This window comes from Micropterus dolomieu, linkage group LG06 (assembly GCF_021292245.1).
Source record: "Micropterus dolomieu isolate WLL.071019.BEF.003 ecotype Adirondacks linkage group LG06, ASM2129224v1, whole genome shotgun sequence".
Classification (NCBI taxonomy): domain Eukaryota; kingdom Metazoa; phylum Chordata; class Actinopteri; order Centrarchiformes; family Centrarchidae; genus Micropterus; species Micropterus dolomieu.
The window spans coordinates 20,165,402-20,186,026 of NC_060155.1; the positions used below are offsets into that span (position 1 = coordinate 20,165,402).

Genomic DNA, 20,625 nt, shown 5'->3' on the forward strand with positions numbered 1-20,625 from the left:
TAAGCAGCAAGGTTGGAGGGGAGAGGCATGTTGGAAACCATAAACAAAAACAAGCTTGCTAAATATGCTAATTTTCTTTCTTGTCGAGGGTTAGATAAGATGGAGCCAGCAACCTGTTAGCCTAGCTTAGCATAAAGACTCGAAACAGTGTGCCTGGCTAACTTTACACTTCACACATTAGATCTCATTTATCTGTGTATAAACTTTGGGGTATTACGAAGTGGTTATTTCTTGGCAAGCAACCAGCGGACCCCTTTAGAAATGTTGGTAGGTGGATTTTGTAAGTTTTTCAGAGCCAAGTTAAAACTTCTCATCAAACTCTCAGCAAGAAAGTGAATAAGCACATTTCGCAAATTGTCCAACCATTGCTTTAAAAGGAACCAGATCTGGATCAGGAGCAACAAACAGGATTGCCTCTTTGATTTTCCAAAGAGAAATGTTAATGACATTCACTTAAAACAGAGACTCTGGATCCAGGCCTCCCTGACCCTTTGAACCCCTGGTTAATCAATCAGTGTGAAAGACATTTGTCCTTGTCCAGATACGCATGTACGCATGGCAGAATTAGTGTGCAGCTTTTTCAATATTCCAACAGGTTTCCTTCCTTACATCAATAAACCTTTATTAACTCATACTAGATCTTCATATGATGAGTGAAAACAGCCTCAAACTCTCCAAAGATTTCTGATGTTCTTGTTATGTAAACCACGAGACTGCCAAATCCAACATGACCCCCTCCACAGTGCTGAGCCAAAAACTCTTCTCCTGGACGGGAAGCTGCCAGTAGGTCTGGTAACACGACCCCGCAGTCACCAACAGCATGGGAACATCCAAACAGATGTTAAGAAATGTAAAGCCCTGCTTTCCCTTTCTTTGGAGAATAACTAAGAATCACAGTGGTAGACAAACAGAACCCAACATATGCAAGTTAAAAGGAACAAATACTTATACAAAAAAACATTTTATTCACTTAGCTTATTTAAAATAGTGTACAAATATATAAATATCAGTTAGGAAAAGACAACATGAAATGCAAAACATCATTTACAGCCTGGAATGTAGTGGTCACCATCATCTACCTGACAGACAATGTTGCAGCTTGATTTCAATAACATACACCAAAGGGACGGACTCAGGGAGAGATGTTAATTAATGTAGGACTGTATTACAGGTACTCTGACACACAAGACTGATGCCAATGTAAACAGCTCTCCTCCTCTCTGACATCTCCATGGCAAAATAGCTTCATGTCTCCTCGACGTCCCTCTAAAATGGAAAGGGAAAAATGCATCAGTCTCACACAAAACCTTTTCTGGAAGAAACACTAAGTTTTTTTTTTTTTTTGTTAAACGTAATAAATAATGACTAAATGTGTTTTTTTTTTTCCTCTTTAACTTTGTTGCTCAGTTGGTCATGATTATTAAATTATTTCTATACTTTATTTATAGTTTTTTAATTTTACAGTGTCACAACACCAAGTGGAACACAAACAGAACAAAAAGGCTGCCTGACAGTTTACAAGATTACATACAGCAACATCTCAGGTAAAGTACTTAGCCCTGAAGTGGCCACAGAGAAAACTGTTCTGACAGCCTCTCTCTCCAGACTGTGTATGGAAAGACTGGGAGTTTGGTGAGCCAATTTAATCTGATTTAATATCTGCAAGGAATTCTTTATGGTAAAGTTTTGTTGAATTGATTTGTCTTGTAAGTCTAAACTGGAAAAAGAGTAAGTAGTGAAGATTGTTTTTAAACAGTAGAGGCTTCTAGCTGTAGCCTTGGATATCCTGTGTGACTTGTAACCCCATATAGAACGGGAAATCTTTCCTAAAAACATACAGCTGACAAAGTTAATTTATGTCTGTGTGAATATAACATAAAGATGTGTGTCTCCTTATAATAAAGCCTGCAGAGAAATGTTATGTAAGAACTGGGATCTGTCTATTTAATGCTTTGACAGGATGGAACCAAATTAGAGGCTGAACCAATATTAAGTGAAAGTATTCAAAACAAGCAAGAAAAAATTTACTTATTTTTTAAAAGGTACATCAGATTAGGTGACTGTAAACACACTTTGATGCACCACTCATTATAGGTTTGCAACTAACATTTATTTTCATCATCGATTCATCTGCCAACTATCCTCATCTGAATCATTGTATGTGTCAGACAAGGGGTAGGGTTGTTACCTGGAGGGTGAGGCTGCGTCCCGTCTCTGATAATCCCGTGGAGCTCCACAAAGAAGGGTCCTGCTGCATGGCTAACGTCTGATTAACAAACCTCAGCATCCCCGTCAGTGAACTCATATCCACCTGCTCCTCTTGACCCACTAGGGTGCACACAGAGTCCCTCCTCAACTCACTCGTCTGCTCGTCGTCCCCCTCTTGCATCGAGGTAGCCTCCATGTGGAGGTCGTCTTGCTTGTCTGCCATGTAAGTCAGGGGGTTGAAGGAGAGGTCAGAGGTTGCTGTGGCCTCCGTGGCGCTGAGGCCCTGCCAGCTGTGGTCCACCGTGTCCGGGATAGAGGAGACAGAGGGGGAGGAGGACTCCCACGGCTGCTTGCTCAAAGCCTCCCTTAGAGTGGCCTTCAGGCTCACAGGGAGATCCAGGGAGGAGTCGAGACTGCTGCTCTGCAGCCAATCGCAAGTTTGGTGGCTCTCAGTTTGGTGCGATAGAGGAGGGGCCGAGGTGGGCTGAAGGTATGTGTCAGCAGGGGGTGAGGAGCAAGTTCGAGTGTGTGTTGGGGAGAGGAGGCGAGTCGAGTGTGCCTGTTTAGAAGAGGGGGCAGCAGCTGTCTGAGGATTTCTGGGGGAGGAAGTAGGGGAGTGAGGGTAGAAGGAGTGCTCGGAGTGCGTGAATTGGTCCAGAGCAGGAAGGGAGAGCGTGTTGTCGCACAGATGCTGGCGGTCAGCAGCTCGCTCCAGACTGGAGATCCGGGCTTTGAGACGGGTCACCTCAGACTCCTGCAGGGAGACACAAACTTCATTCCCAGATACACTTCCATAATGCAACTTTCATGACACTCACACTTCTAAAGAACTCAAACCTTGATGAGCAGGGACTCGCTGGAGGTCTCCATGGACTTCTCAAAGGCCTGGAGCTGAGTTTGGAGCTGGGCGACCTGGACTCTGGCTTGATTTAACTGGGCGCTGAGCTGCTCCAGTTGGGCGTGGAGGTGACTGTTCTGAGCTCTGGTTTGTTCATACAGAATCCTGCTTTGCTCCAGCTGGGCTTTACTCTGAAGGAGCTGGGTTTGAGTCTGGTCTCTCTGTGTCTGGAGGTGACTGGCTTGGTTCCGGGTGCGAGCCAACTCAGTCTTAGTTTGCTCCAGCTGGCTTTTGGTGTGATCGCACTGGGCCCTGACCTGCTCCAGCTGGTGCTGGCTCTGCTGAAGTTTAGCGGCAAGCTGCTCCTGGGACGAGCGCATGCTGGAGGAGATCTGCTCAGAGACTTTGAGGAGCTGGCCTCGAGTCTGCTGAAGGGCCTCCAGCTGGGGAGGAAGGGAAAACAGACAAATGAGACTAGATGGGTTTAAACAAGCTGACATGCAGCTTGAAATGCTGCTCTGATAAGAATATGATCTACCTCCTTTTGATGTAATCAGGTAAGCCCAAAGGTTGTAGCAGGACAAGAGCAAACAAATAGCAGGATATTGTCAGCTATGTGTGGCAGAGATGAAGTGATGAGAAAAGAAACTCAAAATGTAAAAAGAATGAGGAATTCACATAGTGTTGGTGACAACTACAAAAAACTTATTTAAACATTATACAAAAAGAGGAAAAGAAATCAGACAGAAACAGACACTAAGAGGGAACAAGAGAACCCACAATGCCGAATCTGCAGAACAAGCGGTGTCACATTGTTGTACAGTAATAGTATGATCTTACAGTGTCAAATTACAGGCTTATCACAAAGATCATAATTTGGATCTAAGGCTTAGCCAAGAGCCACGTATTGTAGAATAACTGCAAAACCTGTACTACAGTATCATAATTCACAGTCACTTTGATAAAACAGTTTGAAGTCAAAAAAAGTCTCTATTTTGATAGACTGGTTTGATGCATTAGATGGAGGAAGACGACATCAGTCTTGAAGCCTCTGTAGCTACTGTACCTCCTTGCTGTGCTGCTCTCTCTCCAGGTCCAGCTCCTGCTCTAAAGAGCTGATGGTGCTCTGCAGCTCGGCCTCCAACTGCAGCCAGCGTGCCTCCTTCAGTGCCAGCTCCTCCTCCATGCCACACAGCTGGACCTCCTGCAAAGACGCACGCACGCACGCACGCACGCACGCACATACACCTTATTGGTGGTAGTAGCAATGAAGCAGATATAAAGAGCAAAAAATCCTTCTTTTTTTTAAACTTACAACACCAAAAGATTCTGCCAGTGGTGTAAGACGTTTCCTTGTTGTTTTGAATGAAGTCTAACTTAACTAACATACTTTTCAAGAGTAAAAGTGGTAGTATGTTGAAATAAGTCATAGTATTTCAACAGTTTACTTGCTATAATGTATTTTTTGTGTGACAACACTGCCTACAAGTTATACACTGAAAAACTTAAATATGAGCGATTAAATAATAATAAAATGTGCTTTGACTTTACCTGCTTTTTTGTGTGCAGCTTGGTGGTGTCCAACTCTCTGGTTAAAGCCTCACAGTGACGGTGAGTTTCTTCAAGCTCTTTTAGTGAATTCTGAAGTTTCTGCTGTGACATGTGCAGCTGCTGGCCGAGCTCCTGGGACTCCTAAAATGCATACACGTGCATATATCAGCATACAGTTTGATGATCTACATTGTAACACATCTCACCTCAGGTAAATGTCTGAATTCATTTAATCACTCTATGAACTTCTCTGAACTAAAAGAATCAAGTTTTTATGATTTGCTTTTAACTTTTAGGATATGATGTTCTTAAACAATAGGTGTAATAAAATTATTTAAATGTGTTGATTATGTTGTTGTAGCCTACAGTTTAGTGATTCAAGTGTGGGCTATTTGACTTTATTGATCTGTAATGAAATAAAGCAATTGTAAAATTAATAAACCCCATATACTGCATTTTATATTATATATAAACTTTTTTTCATTGCAAATTATGTGCCCAAAGAAAACCTTTGCCAACATCTGTTTTATCTAATGATAAAGTTTTCAGTCTGTTCATTGCACTGTTTTGCCCAACTTCTTACTAATCTCGCTGTCCTCTGCTGACCTCACCAGAAAAAACTAGCCATCCACTGGACCGATAAAACAATTGATTGTATTATTCAGTTTTAAATCATGAAAGATTAATACTTATCTGTGTATAGATGTAATATTGCCACGCAAAGTACGATGCTGTACCCCGCCCCCCCCAACTGCACAGCCTCACAATTTGCTGTGCTGATTTTAAAAGGTAATTTTCAAAGCGGCTTATAGGACACCAGATTATGATTTCTATTAGACTCAAGTAGTAAGACAATTAGATAAGACATTATTTATAGTTTTATGAAGTTACAACAGAAATTAAATGCAAAAACCAGGTGTGTAAACATTTACAAACCCTTTGTATGATCAGGGCTTAACTGTGTGGCTGACAGTGTTTGATTAACATTTTCTATTGTATAGCCTTCAGATCTCATATAACAGCTGACAGTAAACAGGGGCCGTATTCACAAACCATCCTAAGGCTAAAAGTAGCTCCTAACTGGCAGTTTAGGAGAAACACCAAAAATAAGCATAACCATTTCTCTCAGTCCCTCAGCTAAAGTTGCTCTCAGCAGTTTTGTGAATATCTCCAAGAGGAAACTCAGTGCCATTATGGCTTTGCCATTAAAAGATGTTTTATTTTTACATTTGATCTATTTTAATTTTAAAACTTTTAACTTACTTTTTTAATTGTTTTTCATTTATATATTTTTTAACATAAATCATTATGAGCCACTGTGCAATGAAAACTCAAAGGGTGTGAACATTTATGATTGAACTTAATCCTGTTCCAGATAATCCGGTTCTGTACTTTTCCCAGTGGTTCGTCTTGAAATGTCTGTCAACGCGGAGCTGACTGACAGTGAAAACATTTTCTCACGCTTTGCCTGCCTATTCCGTGACTGTTCCTGACCTTCGTGTTTCTGTCTGTGAGCTCCCTCTGTGTGTCCCTCAGCTCTCTCTCTCTGGCTTCCAAGCTCTGCTGCAGGGACTCCACCTTCCTCTCCATCTCCTGCTTGTGCTCTCTGATGGCCACCTCCAGCTGACCCAGCTGAGAACAACGGGGACGGCCGGAGAAAAGAAACAAAGACAATTTAAGAAAAACATAAAAGAAATGAGGGGAGAGACACGGCAGCAAAACATGTTCTTCAAATTAAATGAAGTGTACTATTGTTTGTGTGCGTGTTGTACCAGCTGTGCTCTCTGCTGGAGCTCCCCCTGTCTTTCTTTCAGAGCACTGTCCATGTCTAAGACCTCGTGAGTCCTCTCCTCCAACTCCCTCTGGGTCTCACTGTGAAGACACACACACACACACACACACACACACACACACACACACACACACACACACACACACACACACACAAGCACAAGCTATTTTATAAATAGTTTATCAGATACCTTATCCATTTAATATTTGTAAAAGTCACACTGGGTAACTTGAAGAAACAAGACTGGGAGTGTCCTCTGAACGGCAGATCTGTGCAGATCTGTGTTTGATTCTTGCAGTGCCAAATACAGTAACATGATTTGAAGACTTTATATAGGAGGCTATTGTTAACCATTTCTTAGGTTGTTCTTTGCTTTGAGTCAACATGACTGAGGGTGTAACACATTTCAGTGCCCTTGTGTGTGTAAAAGGGCTCATGACTTTAACCTAGATCTTGACAACTGTATGTTTTTTTTAAATGGTATTTTCTGCCTCAAGCATTGGCATGAGATTAGCACACAAGCACTCGTAATCCCTGTACTCTGAAAGACAGCAACACTAAATAAAATCCAACAGGAATGGACGGAATGTAGCATCCTGTTTTTTTTCTTCTTTTACACAAGAAAATGATTCATTCATAACATGAGTGTATGTCCATTGAGTGCTTGATGTACAACAGCTGCTGTTACACAACATAAATGATTCAAATTAACACAGGTTTCATCTGTGTCAGTGGTATGTTTTAAATAGACAAATATCACATCACAAAACCAAAGCAGATTGTGTAAATCAGTCACAAAAAATTACATGACACATTATACAAGTTCCAACTTGGATAGTAAGGGGAAAAAAACAGTAGTATATAGAAATCAGAATTTCATATTATTTCATCTTAAAAAGCAAACGGATTTCCTCAGTAAAAATGTAAACACTGTCATTATTTCATCTGAGAACAAAGATAAGCCATGAACTTAGTTAAAAGGTGTGAGACTTTAAGTGGATCACTGGTACAATAACACACATGGCCGTGTGTGTCTGTTGGTGTGTTTGTGATTCACACATTTACAATGCGGATATTGTTTTCGAACATAGATGAGGATCTTATCCGGGCAACAGCACACGGACAGTGTCTCCATCTGAGGTGTGTCCCTTGTCCCTGTGTGCAGAAGGATATTTCACATGAGGGAGAATCCTCACCTAAGTTGGACAGTCAGTTTCTCCATCGAGGCATGCCGCTCATCCGCGATGGTTTGGGTTCTTTGCAGAACATCCCTGAGTTCTTGTAGTTGCTTCAGAGTGTCACCCAACTCTCCCCGCACCATCTGAAGCTGTCCCTCCAGGATCTGGACCTGCTGGACACAGTTGAGCTTGTCGGCCTCACAGCGATGGAGCTTCTCTTCCAGATCCACCACTGGGAGGCGTAAGAAAGAAAAATAAGTTAAGATCACATAGAAAGTAGAGGTTAAAATTTTGAAATCTTAGTTTGATGTATGTGTAGTTATGGCTTAACTGATCTCTTCTCTGCCAAAAAATAACAACAGAAACTGAAATCTTCTAGTGCAACATACCCATGTCAGTTTTGCCGTCGAGCTGGCTCTTTGTGTGTTGCAGGTTTTCCTCCATGCGGCCGAGCTGAGAAGCCTTGACCGCGACATCCCTCTTCAGACGCTGCAACTCCGACTCTTTAGACAGCAGCTCCCCTCGACACTTTGTCATCTCTGATGTCAGATGGCTGCAGAAAGCACAAGGAGAAAAACACAGACAACAATAATCAGTACATTTGTACAGCAATTAGAAGTCTTATTTGAACCACACAAATATGGTTTTAGACAATGTGCTGCAATAAAGGGAAGGCATGATGCAGCATTAATCAGCATATAAATTGCATTCTTTACTATCTAACTAAATTCAGCTTGGGTCATGCAGCATTCCTCACCTTAATGTAAGCACAGCTCCCATCGTAGACTTAGAGAGAAGGTAGTCCCTCCAGAACTGTTAGAGTAGCTAAACTGAGCTGAGCAAACATGCCTTTTGATGGCACATTTAAACAACACACATGGTTTTGCTTTGGAGCTTTTAAAATGTCACAAAAATGAAACTAGACAGCAGCACTGCAGAATGAAATGACTCCGAATCCATCAGGCTTCTATCTCCCAGTCTCAATGAAGTAATATCCCCATTTATATATACATATTCATGGGGCGGGGAGGGGAGGCCTGCTTCATGCCTACAGACAAATGGGATGTGGTGTAATCATAAGACTGTCACAGACTGTTGAGGCCTTAGACTGCCTTTGCTGCAGGTCAGGAAGAACACGATGCTTCCAAGAATATTTTCAGCAAACAACAAAAGTTACATACAAACTGTATTAAATAATAGCAATAGTGATGGTGGGAAACTACAAATAATGCCACACCATCAACAACAAAAAAAACTACTGAGAAATTGTGAACCAATATCTGGCAGTGAATGGGATATTCTAAATGACTGTTGCCACAATGACAACTCTCAAAATTAACTCTGAATGATTCCGTTTCCATTTTTCCTCAGAGTGTAGCATGAGTGTCCATGTGCGCACAGGTATTCTCACCTGACAGACTCGGAGAGTTTTGTGTTCTGCTGGCTGATCTCCAGCAGGTCCTTATCTTTCTCCTGGTCATCCTGCTCTCTCTTCCTTACCTCATCCTGCAGAGAGGCCCGGGCTCGTTCCAGCTGCTGCTCCAGACTGGATACCTACGGACAGAGACAATGTCAGCATGTATCTTTATTTTCTATCTATTTATCTATTTCATGCATTTATTTCTGTTCTATGAAGAATGATGAGAAATTACCTGCTACTCAAAACAATGAAAAATTAAAAGAGGCGAGGTGATGGTGAAACATTAAAACATTGAAATTCACTATATCACCACAGGAACACCAAAAACCTCTTTGATAAAACCTCTGAAATTTAGCATCACAAAGATTACACTGCCCAAATTTCATTAATGCGATTAATTCTCTAGCAGTACGTTAAAGTACGGAGCCTGTAAATAGCCAAAAATACACAAAAAATTGCACAGTAAATAAGAAATTACTTCCTGTTACGTTTAGGGTAGGACTCCAAGAGGCCTCCCAAATTTGATAAATAAAGGGCGCTATCGAGCCATTTTGTCACACCTATTTCTAACCCACATCAGAGGTTTAAATGTGTTTAAAGCTTAAAAATAAAATAAAAAAACAACGATTTTAATAGGGACCTCGCAGCAGACGCTGCTCAGGCCCTAATAAACATCTTCTTGACAGTCTGTCCCTACAGGCAATCTGATCTCATCTGTAACCCAAATCAGACCATCCGGCACAAAGAAGCTCCAGGTTACTGTCTCTGTATAGTTTTTCCCTGCTGAATGGAGACCACTGTACTCGGTTTGTTGTGAAAGACAGAAAGTACGACCCGCTGATAAAATGTGCTGAACTATAAATGAAATCACAAGATCAAACAAGCCGTTTCCCTTAAACAGTGGTGCAGATTTACCACAAGTTTGTATATCTGCATGTCAGAGTACTATGGGATGAATGTGTCATATAAAGAAAAAAATAAAATAAATAAAAAACATGCATTGAAAGGTTGAAACTCAGTACTGAAAGTATGAAATCTAGGAAAAGGTTTTGCAAGATTCAAACTAAGTTTAGGCTTACATAATGTTTTGATATGTTGAAGCTTGCAACTGTGTGGGCAGAACGGACTGCAATACGAATGCATGTACTGCATGCCTGCATAACTTTCAAAATAAACATGTGCCCTTTTGAAACTCAAATTTCAATGTTTCAAAACAATTTCCTCCCAACATGTACACATCTACCTGATCACCATTTACAAGGTTTCCCTGGAAAACCAACAAATACACTGGAAAAACAGTGAAAAAACTTTAAAAAGGTGCTGCAGTTGTGAAGAATGAAAATTAATTTACAAAATAATGTTTGCAGAGATTTGCTATTGCTATCAAAACATCATGCAAGCTTCCAAATCCTAGCTTCATTCTTGCAAAAACTTTTTATTTCAAAGCTTTCAAACACTGGGTGTCAACCTTTTGAAGCTAGTAATATACATTTGTGACCGTTTTGATTCTAATTTCACTCCATAGTAAGAGCAGTGTTTTCTGTTTCCTCACCAAACTTCATTCACAAATCCTATGGTTTTGTTTCCTGTTGACACAAAGGCACTCGTGAAGTGAACTCGCTAAATTTTATTTTATAAATCAGGTGGCTCTTAAGGTAAATTCGGCATGGATGATTGCCAACAAAACAACACTTAATGTTGGTGAAAAGGCAATCTATTGTAAAAGGTAGAGACAGAAGGGAAACCACTGGGAAGTGAAGGTACAGTCAACAAGAGAGTGAGCGTGAATGAGACACAAACAGCTGTGTCTACACACCTCCCCCTTCTTCTGTTTGGGCAGTGGAACATAACACGATATAATATTTCTCTCCCACAGACTTGCACTGAATTGATTCTAAAAAACAATAAAAGCACATCTGCATTAGTTTAATATGGAACATGTCTTTTAGTTTCCAATTATAGGACAATTCCATATTTACAGGACTGTTGGCAACCCTAATTAGAGTTGAAATAACAACAATGGATTCCTGATAACTCAAAAATACTCCATGGCGTTTTATTTACACATATACTATAAACATTCTCATTAATCTGCTATTTGATAAAGTTTTAACTTACCTGTGTCTGTAGCTGGCTCTGACTCTCCTCCAGCTCAGAGATGTGAGCAGCGCTCTCAGTCAGCATGGTCTGCTGCTGCTGGAGAGAAAGCTGCAGCTGCAGGTTCTGCTCACTGGAGCTCTGACAAACCAGGCCGGCACGGTGGAGCTTCTCCTGCAGAGAGGACACCTGTGGAGGGAGGAGCAGGGGAGAAGATCAGCCTGAGAAGTGGGCTTTGCAACATGGAAGTGCATACAAATTCCCTTGCAAACTGAGTCATTGTCAACTGTGTCATTGTTTATAATGCTGTACCTTGTCATTGTACTTCTGCAGCTCACTCTCAGAGTTCTTCTTCACCTCCTCCATCTGCTGCAGGTATGCGTTCAGCTCCTCTCTACACGCCGACAGAGTCGACTGTAGTTCACACACCTGATGTACAAACAGAAGTCATGGATGGTGCATACTTGTGGTTATGGCGGAATTGTACATTTAAATCTATGTTATTTGTGTTTGTCTATGGTAACCAGGTCTTTTACACAAACCTTGCTGGCAGACTGAGCCGCCTGCTCTTTGAAACTCTGCAGCAGCTCCTCACTGTGTCTTACTTCAACCTGCTTCTGCTGAAATGTAATCAAAAGGGACCATATATAAACAGTGCAGTATATACACTTGGGTTAAATTATAGTTGTTGTGTCTTTAACTTAAGTCTGAAATGGCTCCTTTGTTTTACCCAGTGAAGGTAAAAAAAAAAGATGCACCAATACGGTCCTACACACTGTAAGACATGTCCTGACCTGTGTGAGTTGTTCCACAGAGCTCTGTAGCAGGAGAGCTGCTTTCTGAGCCTCGTCTCGCTCCTTCTGGAGTGAGCTCAGCTCCTGCTCCATCTCAAACACCCGAGACTGAGCCTCCTCCACAGACAACTGCAACTGCAGAGGAGACAAAATACTGTTACTTAATATCACTTTGCTGTTTTAAATATATGGTCACAGCAGAGAGTATACATTCTCTCTGGCTCACACACAACAAGGTGAAAATTAACTTAAATCATACTTGAGATGAATTACTTTGTAGCTGGTGAAACAAAGCTTGGTTAAATAGAATTTAAATGAACTGAACAGCAACAAAGTGTGTGTTAGAATCACACCGTGGAGGTTCAGTGGAGAGAAAGTGAGCAAGACAGATTTAGCTGTAGATCACCATTTCTATCCTGTGCTGTTGCTCTGTGAATTGTTGAGATTGAGACTTTTTACACTTTTCCAGAGACTGCTGGTACTCTCTTTGCTTTTTGGTCATAAGTGACTGGTAATGCTGAAGGGTGCTGGCTTTCTCCTGTAATTAGAAAAAGGAAAACATCATGTGTAAAGGATTCTATAAAAAAAAGAAAATGGTGGCTCTGTGGTACAGGCTAGCAAACAGAGAATACAGTCAGAATGTACACATTAGGACCCATGACTCATAATTTAGCCAATAAGAATTTATACTGGTTAATACTATCAGTTAAACGGTTGAAAAATATATGTTTTTAAAAATTCATTACAAAAACCTTGCTGAATGGATCTCACAGTCAACAGATGGCACACTAGACTAACCCCACATTTCTTTGTTTAGGATCCAACACCCGACAGAATCTTCACCCATGTACAGATGGGCGAAGAATAACCTTATTTGGACACGCAGGGAATCTCTGTAGGTCTAGTAAGAGTTAAATACTCCAGCAGGAAGGATTCTTCAGAATTGGGTGGCAGTGATTCCCTTGTATTGCTTATCTTTGTGTTAACAAGCTCTTAAGATTTCATTCACAGTACGCATGACCCCTGTCAGAAAGGGGTTGTGAATCATGACCAAATCTCTCAGCTCATCATGTCAGGAATAAGCCAGATGGTGTGATTAGGGAAAAAAATGGTGAAAAAACAAACGTGTGTGTGTGTGTGTGTGTGTGTGTGTGTGTGGTACCAGCAGCTGATTCTCCAGCTCAGTGTTTTTCAGTGCAGCCTGACCGTAGGCTGAGGTTTTCTCCTGTAACTGTTTTTCCAGGGAAGCCACACGTGCACTTTTTCTTTTTAACTGTGTGTGACAGAGATTTAAAAAAAACAGCTTGTAATTGCAGCAATCTATAAGAACCAATAAGCCGATACCAGTATCGGCATGCCAATATTAATCGGCCAAAATGAGCTCATTGCAGATAAATCGTATCTGTTTATAACAGGCAGTGAGAGACAAAAAAGAAACGGAGAGACGGAAAATGGATGCGTTGTTATGAGTGTTGTCCTTGCATAATCTGTCCACCAGAGGGCAATCGGTGCTTGGTGTAACAAGTCACAAATCCGCCACAAAACACAGCAATCATCTGATAAGATCAATTGTACTTTCGTTTATAAACAATATATAAACTAAACTGCATAATGTCACAATATCATGGTGACGTCTACATACATAGACGTCTACACAACTACATATAAATGTTAGGGATAATCTTTGTTTATGTTGTTTCGGAAAAGAAAAAAAGAATATTAGATTTTAAAATCCTCAAAAATCAAAATTGGTGTCAGGCCAAGCTCTACCCTCAGGCTTGGTCAAATAAAATTCATACTGCACTGAGAATACTTACATAAAGTGAAATATTTCAAGTCGTTTTTCCCCCATTATAATCTGATTACGGCTTACAGCTCAAAACTCCAGCATCTCAAAATGTATTAGAATTTTAGAATAAAGAATTTATAAAAACAGAAATGTCAATCTGAGAAGAGCTCTAATTAGCAAATTAACTCTTAATTGATGGCTAAGAAAGTAGTTGTGAAAAACATACCCATGAAACTGTAAGATTATTAATTAATAAAGATTAATTATCAGTAAGACAATTAATTAAAAAGAAGGAAAATCAAGGATCATGTTTAAGAAACGACAAATTAATAAAAGGGGATGATGGAAGAGAAGATCAGAAAAGTGACCTCTTTCTCTGTATCAGTGGCTTGGCTGACTTTGCCAAGCAGCTCCGAGTGGAGGCTCTGGTAGTGGGAGGCTCTCTGGGCCATGGAGCTCTGCAGGGAGGAGATCTCCTCCTGGGCTCTGCTCAGACGCTCCTGAAGCCGCTCGACCAGGCTGTTCTGTTTGGTCCTCTCAGCCTCCATCGACTGCACCACTCGCAGCAGCTGCTGGTAGCCTTCACCTGTGGGTGTTGACCAAATGGGGAAAGAATGGAAGGAAATGCTTCTAGTTTTTAAATCATGTATACAAGGGGAAAGTATATATGGTACCTGCCCATGTAATTTTTTCTACTTTGCTGTGTAATTAACTAAATGACCATGTTGCATAAAGCTTTAAAAGATTTCTTTAAAAGGCAGGTCCCAGACTTGTTTTAGCCTATTAGACCGAGACATCTACACAAACAAAGATGGGAAACCTGAATTTAATAGTCATAGATAACACAGGATGTAATTAAGTAAGGTTTGTCAGCATACCTGGCTTTAGCTTCAGTAGGTGTGCTGCTCCTGAATAGTCCACTGGGGGCAACTTGCAGGGCCTGACACACAGCGGCCCAACACTACCCTGAAATTAAAAAATAACATATATTGACAATAAACACGTCAAACCTGAGCAAGATCAATGATAAGCATGAGTTGTTTTGGACAGTTACTGTGGTACTAAAACCAGGTTTTGGAAAACAAATAAACATTGGCACCTCTCGTAGATGCAGCAGGGCCAGTATGGCCTCCAGGCTGGCCAGCTCCGCCTGGCTCTGCTGAGCCTCCCTGTGGCTCTGGGCCACCCTCAGCTCCTTGCTCTGCATTAGGTTCCGCAGATCTTCCAGCTCCTTGCGCAGAGAGGCCAGCTCCCTGCACTCCACTCCCTGCTCCATCAGCTGCTGTTCCAGATGTAAGGCCTTTTGTCTGGCCTCCTCCAGCTGAGCCTGAAGGGCAGCAGCCGCACACTTGGCCTGCTTTACCTCCTCCTTCAGTTGGCTGGGATGCAGACGAGGGGGAAGATCGGGGATTTAAAAAGTGACTTAACCAGCAAATCAAAGCTACTTCTTTTGAAAGATAACGATAAATCAGAAATCCTTTATTTCTGTTTTCGAAATACACACATAAAAAAACATGTACAGAAACAATGAGACAATCACTCTAACATGCGTACCTAATTGTGTGGCTCTGTTCTACCTTTCCTCTCTCCAACACAGTACACTTCGTTTCCAACTCTTCTTTTTCTCTGTCACACTCAATAAGACTCTCTTTCAGTTTGCACTCACTCTCCATCACCTTAAGAAAAAAAAAACACTTGTTTGCATCAACATGCATCTAAAGTGACTTATAAAAACAGACATATACTTAAATATTTAAATTATTTAAGTTAATTGAGCTCACCCTCTTAAGTTTAATGGAAATGGTAGCCTTATAATCTTTGAAGGCTTCTTTGAGTTTCTCTGCATTTTGAAGAGCTTGGTTCCTTTGTTGCTCAGCCCTGTAAGGGATGATGTAGAACATATTGTAAGTACTAAAACAATAACGTCGTCATGCTGTTAAAATAAGTTAAACATGGAATATCTTCCTGTGTTTCAACTTCAGGCTGAAGTCAATCACTTCATTTAGTTCAATTAAAAAATCAAATATGGCAAAACACATTTTAGATTAATTTCATATGGGGATCATGCTGTTACCCAAATTATAAAAAGAACTGTAATGAACTGCAAACTGTAATGAAATTAAAATGTGTGCAGAAGCCAGGCCCAGAAAAAGGCATCACCGTTTGCCCAGTGATGTCTTGTTGTCTAGCTCTTCTCTGAGAGCGCTCAGCTCCTCAGTCAGAGTCGCCACCACAATGTCACTGTGAGCTGCTGCTTCCTGGTTACACTCTGCCCTCAGCTCTGCTTCCCTAGGAAACACAGACAGGGACAGGTTGTTAGGATATTAATTCCAGGTTAAACTAGAGGTTAGTGAAAAAAGGTAAAAGGCAAACAAAGCCACAATCAAGTCTGCCCCAGTAGGAAAACTGACAACAGGGGAGGCTGTGGCTCAGGAGATAGAGCGGGTTGCCCGTAAATCGGAAGATCAGCAGTTCAATCCCCGTCTCCTCCAGGCTGCATGTCGAAGTGTCCTTGTGCATCACCCCTGTCCACCAGTGTGTGAATGTTAGTTTCTGTTTGAGCACTGTGTGAATAGTAAAGTGCTTTGAGTGGTTGAAAAGACTACAAAGGCACTATACAAATAGGGAGCATTTACATTTAATGTATTATAAAAGACTGACCAAACCCCATAGCTAATTCCAAAATCTCCCCAACAATTTAGTATGCAATTGCCACATTACAATTTCACAAATAACATCTGCAGAAATATAAGTTCAGGAGGTTACGTTAGTTCTTTGGCTTGAGCCTCCAGCTCTGCTTGAAGCTGACGGATCTGCTCACTCATGACTGCCACATTGTTTCTAACCCCAATCCTGGGACCTCTGAGTCCAACCTAAAAAAGAAAACACATACAGGATATGTGTACAATACAGTTTCTGTTTGTATTTAAGACAGATTTGCCAATGTCTCAACAAAACACTGAAACAAAGAACACTGACATCACACTATATTGATGAAGCACACCACATAGCGCTTAAAGATTAAGGCACCTTTATTTACACAAATCATCTGTGTAGGGATGATTGTCATACCTGTGACTTGTAGGTGGCCAAATCATACTGCATTGCATCAAGGTCACTGATGAACTGCTCATCCTGCGTGGTCAGACAGGCGTTCTCCTGACGCACACAGCTCGCCTTCTTCCTTGAAGAAACAGACTCCATCTTTACTGACCTGGCCTTGATTGACTGAAAAGGAAGGTAGAACATAGGTGTGGATGAGAGGTTTGTGTTCGTGGTGAGGGATGTATTCTACTATTCACCTTTTAGTTATGATGTTACCTTGCCCTGGCCCTGTTTATCACTAAGCACCTTGCCTAAAGGATCCAAATTACATTTACAGCTTTCTGTAAACATTTAATCTCATTTCCCTTTCACTAAAAAACATTATTGTACAGACCACATTTAAAACTGTAATGATATCACCTCATTTATTGCTGCTGATGTAATAAACCTATAAATGTAATGTAAATACATTATGTGGTCAATCCAATGATCTACAGAGATTATTTCAGTGAAAACAGACATTTTTTAATCCATCTACCAGTGTTTTGGGGATATGGAACAATAATAATAATAATAATAATAATCTTTATTTATAGAGCACTTTTAAAACCAACATTACAAAGTGCTTTACATAAAGCAGTTGACATAAAAACATATATAAAACAATACAAGAAACAAGTCACTTCAAAATATACTTCAAATAAAATCAGGTAAAATCAGGGAATGCTCTACGATAAAAGTATGTTTTAACAAGGGATTTAAAAGAGTTTACTGATTCAGTTGACCTAATTTCGTCTCTGGGACCACTAAAAGCCCCTTACTTGAGGATCTCAAGTTACGAGCTGGTATATAAGGTACTAGTAGGTCAGCAATATAGCAAGGGGCGAGACCATGTAAAGCCTTAAATGTAATCAGTAAAATCAATTCTAAAACATACTGGGAGCCAGTGTAATGAAGCCAAAACAGGAGTGATATGATCACGTTTCTTGGTTCTAGTTAAAAGCCTGACAGCTGAATTCTGGACATACCGTAGCCGAACAATAGATTTTCGATTCAGAAAGGAAAAGAGACTGTTACAATAGTCCATACGTGAAGAAATAAAAGCGTGTAAAATGGTCTCAGTATCATTAAAAGTTAAAAAAGGTCAGATTTTAGAAATGTTTCAAAGATGATAAAAACATGATTGCACCAGCTTTGTGGTGTGCTGCTCAAAACACAAATCACTGTCAAACCAGACAGTGATCTGATAAACCAAGGCAATCTGTGAACGGCACAATATGTTTTGTCAAATGCTTGGGGCCAATGATGAGGATCTCTGTTTTATTGGAGTTTAATTGAAGGAAATTATCGGACATCCAGTTTTTTTATTCACTAAGGCAGTCCTTCAATGAAGTTAACATTTCAGGGTCAATGCGTTTAATGGGCAGGTACAACTGTGTATCATCTACATAAAAATGGAAAGAGATACCTTGTCTTTGAATAATGTACCCTAAAGGAAGCATATATAATGAAAATAAAATTGGTACCAAGACTGACCCCTGCGGCACCCCATACTTAACAGTAGTGTATGAGGACGTATAATTATTCAAAAGACACACAGAAACTCCTATCTGTCAAGTAAGAGATAAACCAGTCTAAAACAGTGCCAGATATCCCCACCCAGCGCCTCATTCTCTCCAAGAAGATACTATGATCAACTGTGTCGAACGCAGAACTAAGATCTAAGAGTACAGGCACAGAGCACATTCCACTATCTGCAGCTATCAAAAGATCATTGGTAACTTTGAGCAATGTCGTTTCAGTGCTATGGTATTTCCTGAAGCCTGATTGAAACTTTTCAAAGATGTTGTTTGTTTCTAATGTATGTAGAAGCTGCTTGGACACCATTTTTTCTAAAATTTTAGCAATAAAGGGCAACTTGGAGATTGGTCTATAATTTTCGGGGAGGGAATGTCCAGTCCAGGTTTTTTTAACAGTGGATTTACACACGCAGTTTAAAAATAATCTGTGACACAGCCACTGGATAAGGAACTATTAAAAATTGAGAGCAAGCAAGGCCCTACAGAATTCATGACTCTTAATAAAAACTTAGAAAGATACTCTCATATGTGATACCATTTCTACAAGTTCCGTAAATGTAATTGGATAAAACTTGTTAAAACAGTCATGCTGTGGGTGTGGAAAATCTGAGGAAGTGGCACTGGGTGTGATGGAGGCTCGAATTAACCTTTCCACCTTTTCAATAAAATACCATAAAAACACCTCACAGTCAGCATTACTTTCAGTAGGGGCACAAGGTGGGGCCGGATTTAATAACAGATCAACAGTCCTAAATAAAAACCTTGGGTTATGGTGATGCAAAGAGATGAGTTCTGAAAGATATTTTGTTCTAGCCTCCTTAACCATTCTATTATACTGTGACAGCAGCTCCTTCATGCTAGCGTAGTTTACTTGGAGTCCAGATTTCTTCCACCTATGTTCTACTTTCCTATGTTCCCTTTTTAAGCTGTCATTGTCATTGAGCCAAAGCTGTTTTTTTTCTCTAGCCTTCGACTTAACTTTAAGGGGTGCTATAGTATTTAATAAGGACAAGCAGATCGCACTGAAGTTATCCACCAGATTATTGGTAAGCATCTGTTCTATACACATGCACCAATAACAGCATGTAGCATGAGGCAAGGTGGTGTACAGTATACCCGGCTGGTTGTCTTGTTAATTTTTTAACTCAAGAACACACACACACACACAATCTTCTCTCTCACCCCAAAGTTGGAGGAGGGTGGGCTAAGACTACCAGCAAAAGCACGTCTATCAGCCGTCCCACTGAGAGGCCTCTCCTGACAAACACAGCCTGACTGGGATGTAGGAACATCAGGTGTCTGCAGTTCCTGTAAGGTCAGGCGATCAGGACCCTTCTGCTGACTCTCGATCCTGTCATTATGTCCTTCTGACAGACTGTAGGAGTACACAGAAAAATCAGTGAAGAAGGAATAAAGTGAGGATGATGTCAAATTAAGCACTTAACTACCTCTTGGTAATTGGTGGCTGCAGGTTTACTCTGTAGTATCTGTTAGAAGTGGTGTTGTAGCTATCATCAGCTGGTGTAGACTGTGTGTTCATGTCATAAAGTTAGCTCACCTAAGTTTCTGTCCCACACTTTGCAAGCTGAGATCCGTCAGTCGAAGCAGATTCTTCAAACTGAGCACATCTTCGGTTAAACTCCTTTCGTTCGCAAACATTAGCCTAACGATGAGTAACGTGCATGGTGACTTCAGCTAACTTAATCAACAACTTGTTGATTTGCTGAAGTTTGCTTTAAGTTACTCAATCAACATTTCCAACGTGTTTAAATGTTGAATGGATGTCCGGGAATACGGACATCTAACTCACCAATAACATTACACCATTACGTTTTAAACATTAACGTTACATTAACACAGTAGATCATAGCAAACTAGCTAGCACAGCTACGCTCGCTAAATGTAAACAAAGATGCTGGCTGTATCAGAAGGTGGCTAGTTACTTAACGTTACCGTTGTTTTACTGGAAAAGCTACCAAACGACCGGACGTAGGTTTAGGTTTTGAATTAAATATTAATTTTGTAGTTCTGTCACCATGAACGCACACAAATGTGTATTCTGAACGTCTAGCTGAACAAAACTTTCCAGGTTACCGAGCATACATCTAGGTAAAAAGGCAATTTAACAGGAAGAATTTGTAATTTTAGTCTCCGCCCACATCCTAACAATGCGTTGTGTGATTGGAGGAAACGAAGCTGTCTGTGAAGAGGTTGGTCGAGAGGGTCGTCAATGACCGTGGCCGCGAACACTGGCGCGTGAACTGAAACTGTCAACTTTACAACGGTAGCTTTGGCTGAGGAAGGAAGCTTTAGTGTGGGAACATTAACTACAA

The 20,625-nt window shown here is 40.7% G+C and overlaps 1 protein-coding gene across 2 annotated transcripts; it reads right to left on the reverse strand.

The window, feature by feature from the left end:
* Positions 1-945: 945 nt before the first annotated feature.
* On the reverse strand, positions 946-20,533 carry ccdc18 (coiled-coil domain containing 18). 2 transcript variants are annotated; one of them, XM_046051865.1, is made up of 26 exons: positions 19,851-20,533; positions 19,475-19,667; positions 16,740-16,895; positions 16,434-16,540; positions 15,828-15,956; positions 15,449-15,545; positions 15,222-15,343; positions 14,767-15,046; positions 14,546-14,633; positions 14,036-14,253; positions 13,041-13,151; positions 12,285-12,416; positions 11,879-12,013; positions 11,627-11,701; positions 11,397-11,513; positions 11,106-11,273; positions 8,979-9,121; positions 7,957-8,120; positions 7,586-7,799; positions 6,370-6,469; positions 6,092-6,229; positions 4,598-4,738; positions 4,112-4,250; positions 3,046-3,491; positions 2,189-2,962; positions 946-1,266 (listed from the first exon to the last, which is right to left on the reverse strand). In XM_046051865.1, the coding sequence occupies exons 1-26, from the start codon at positions 19,949-19,951 to the stop codon at positions 1,246-1,248; spliced, it is 4,509 nt and encodes a 1,502-aa protein (XP_045907821.1). In that variant the 5' UTR covers positions 19,952-20,533; the 3' UTR covers positions 946-1,245. The 2 variants fall into 2 exon arrangements, with proteins under 2 accessions (XP_045907821.1, XP_045907820.1); XM_046051864.1 differs by having other exon boundaries at positions 3,046-3,489; positions 4,113-4,250; positions 11,627-11,704; positions 19,851-20,532.
* Between the last annotated feature and the right edge of the window lie 92 nt (positions 20,534-20,625).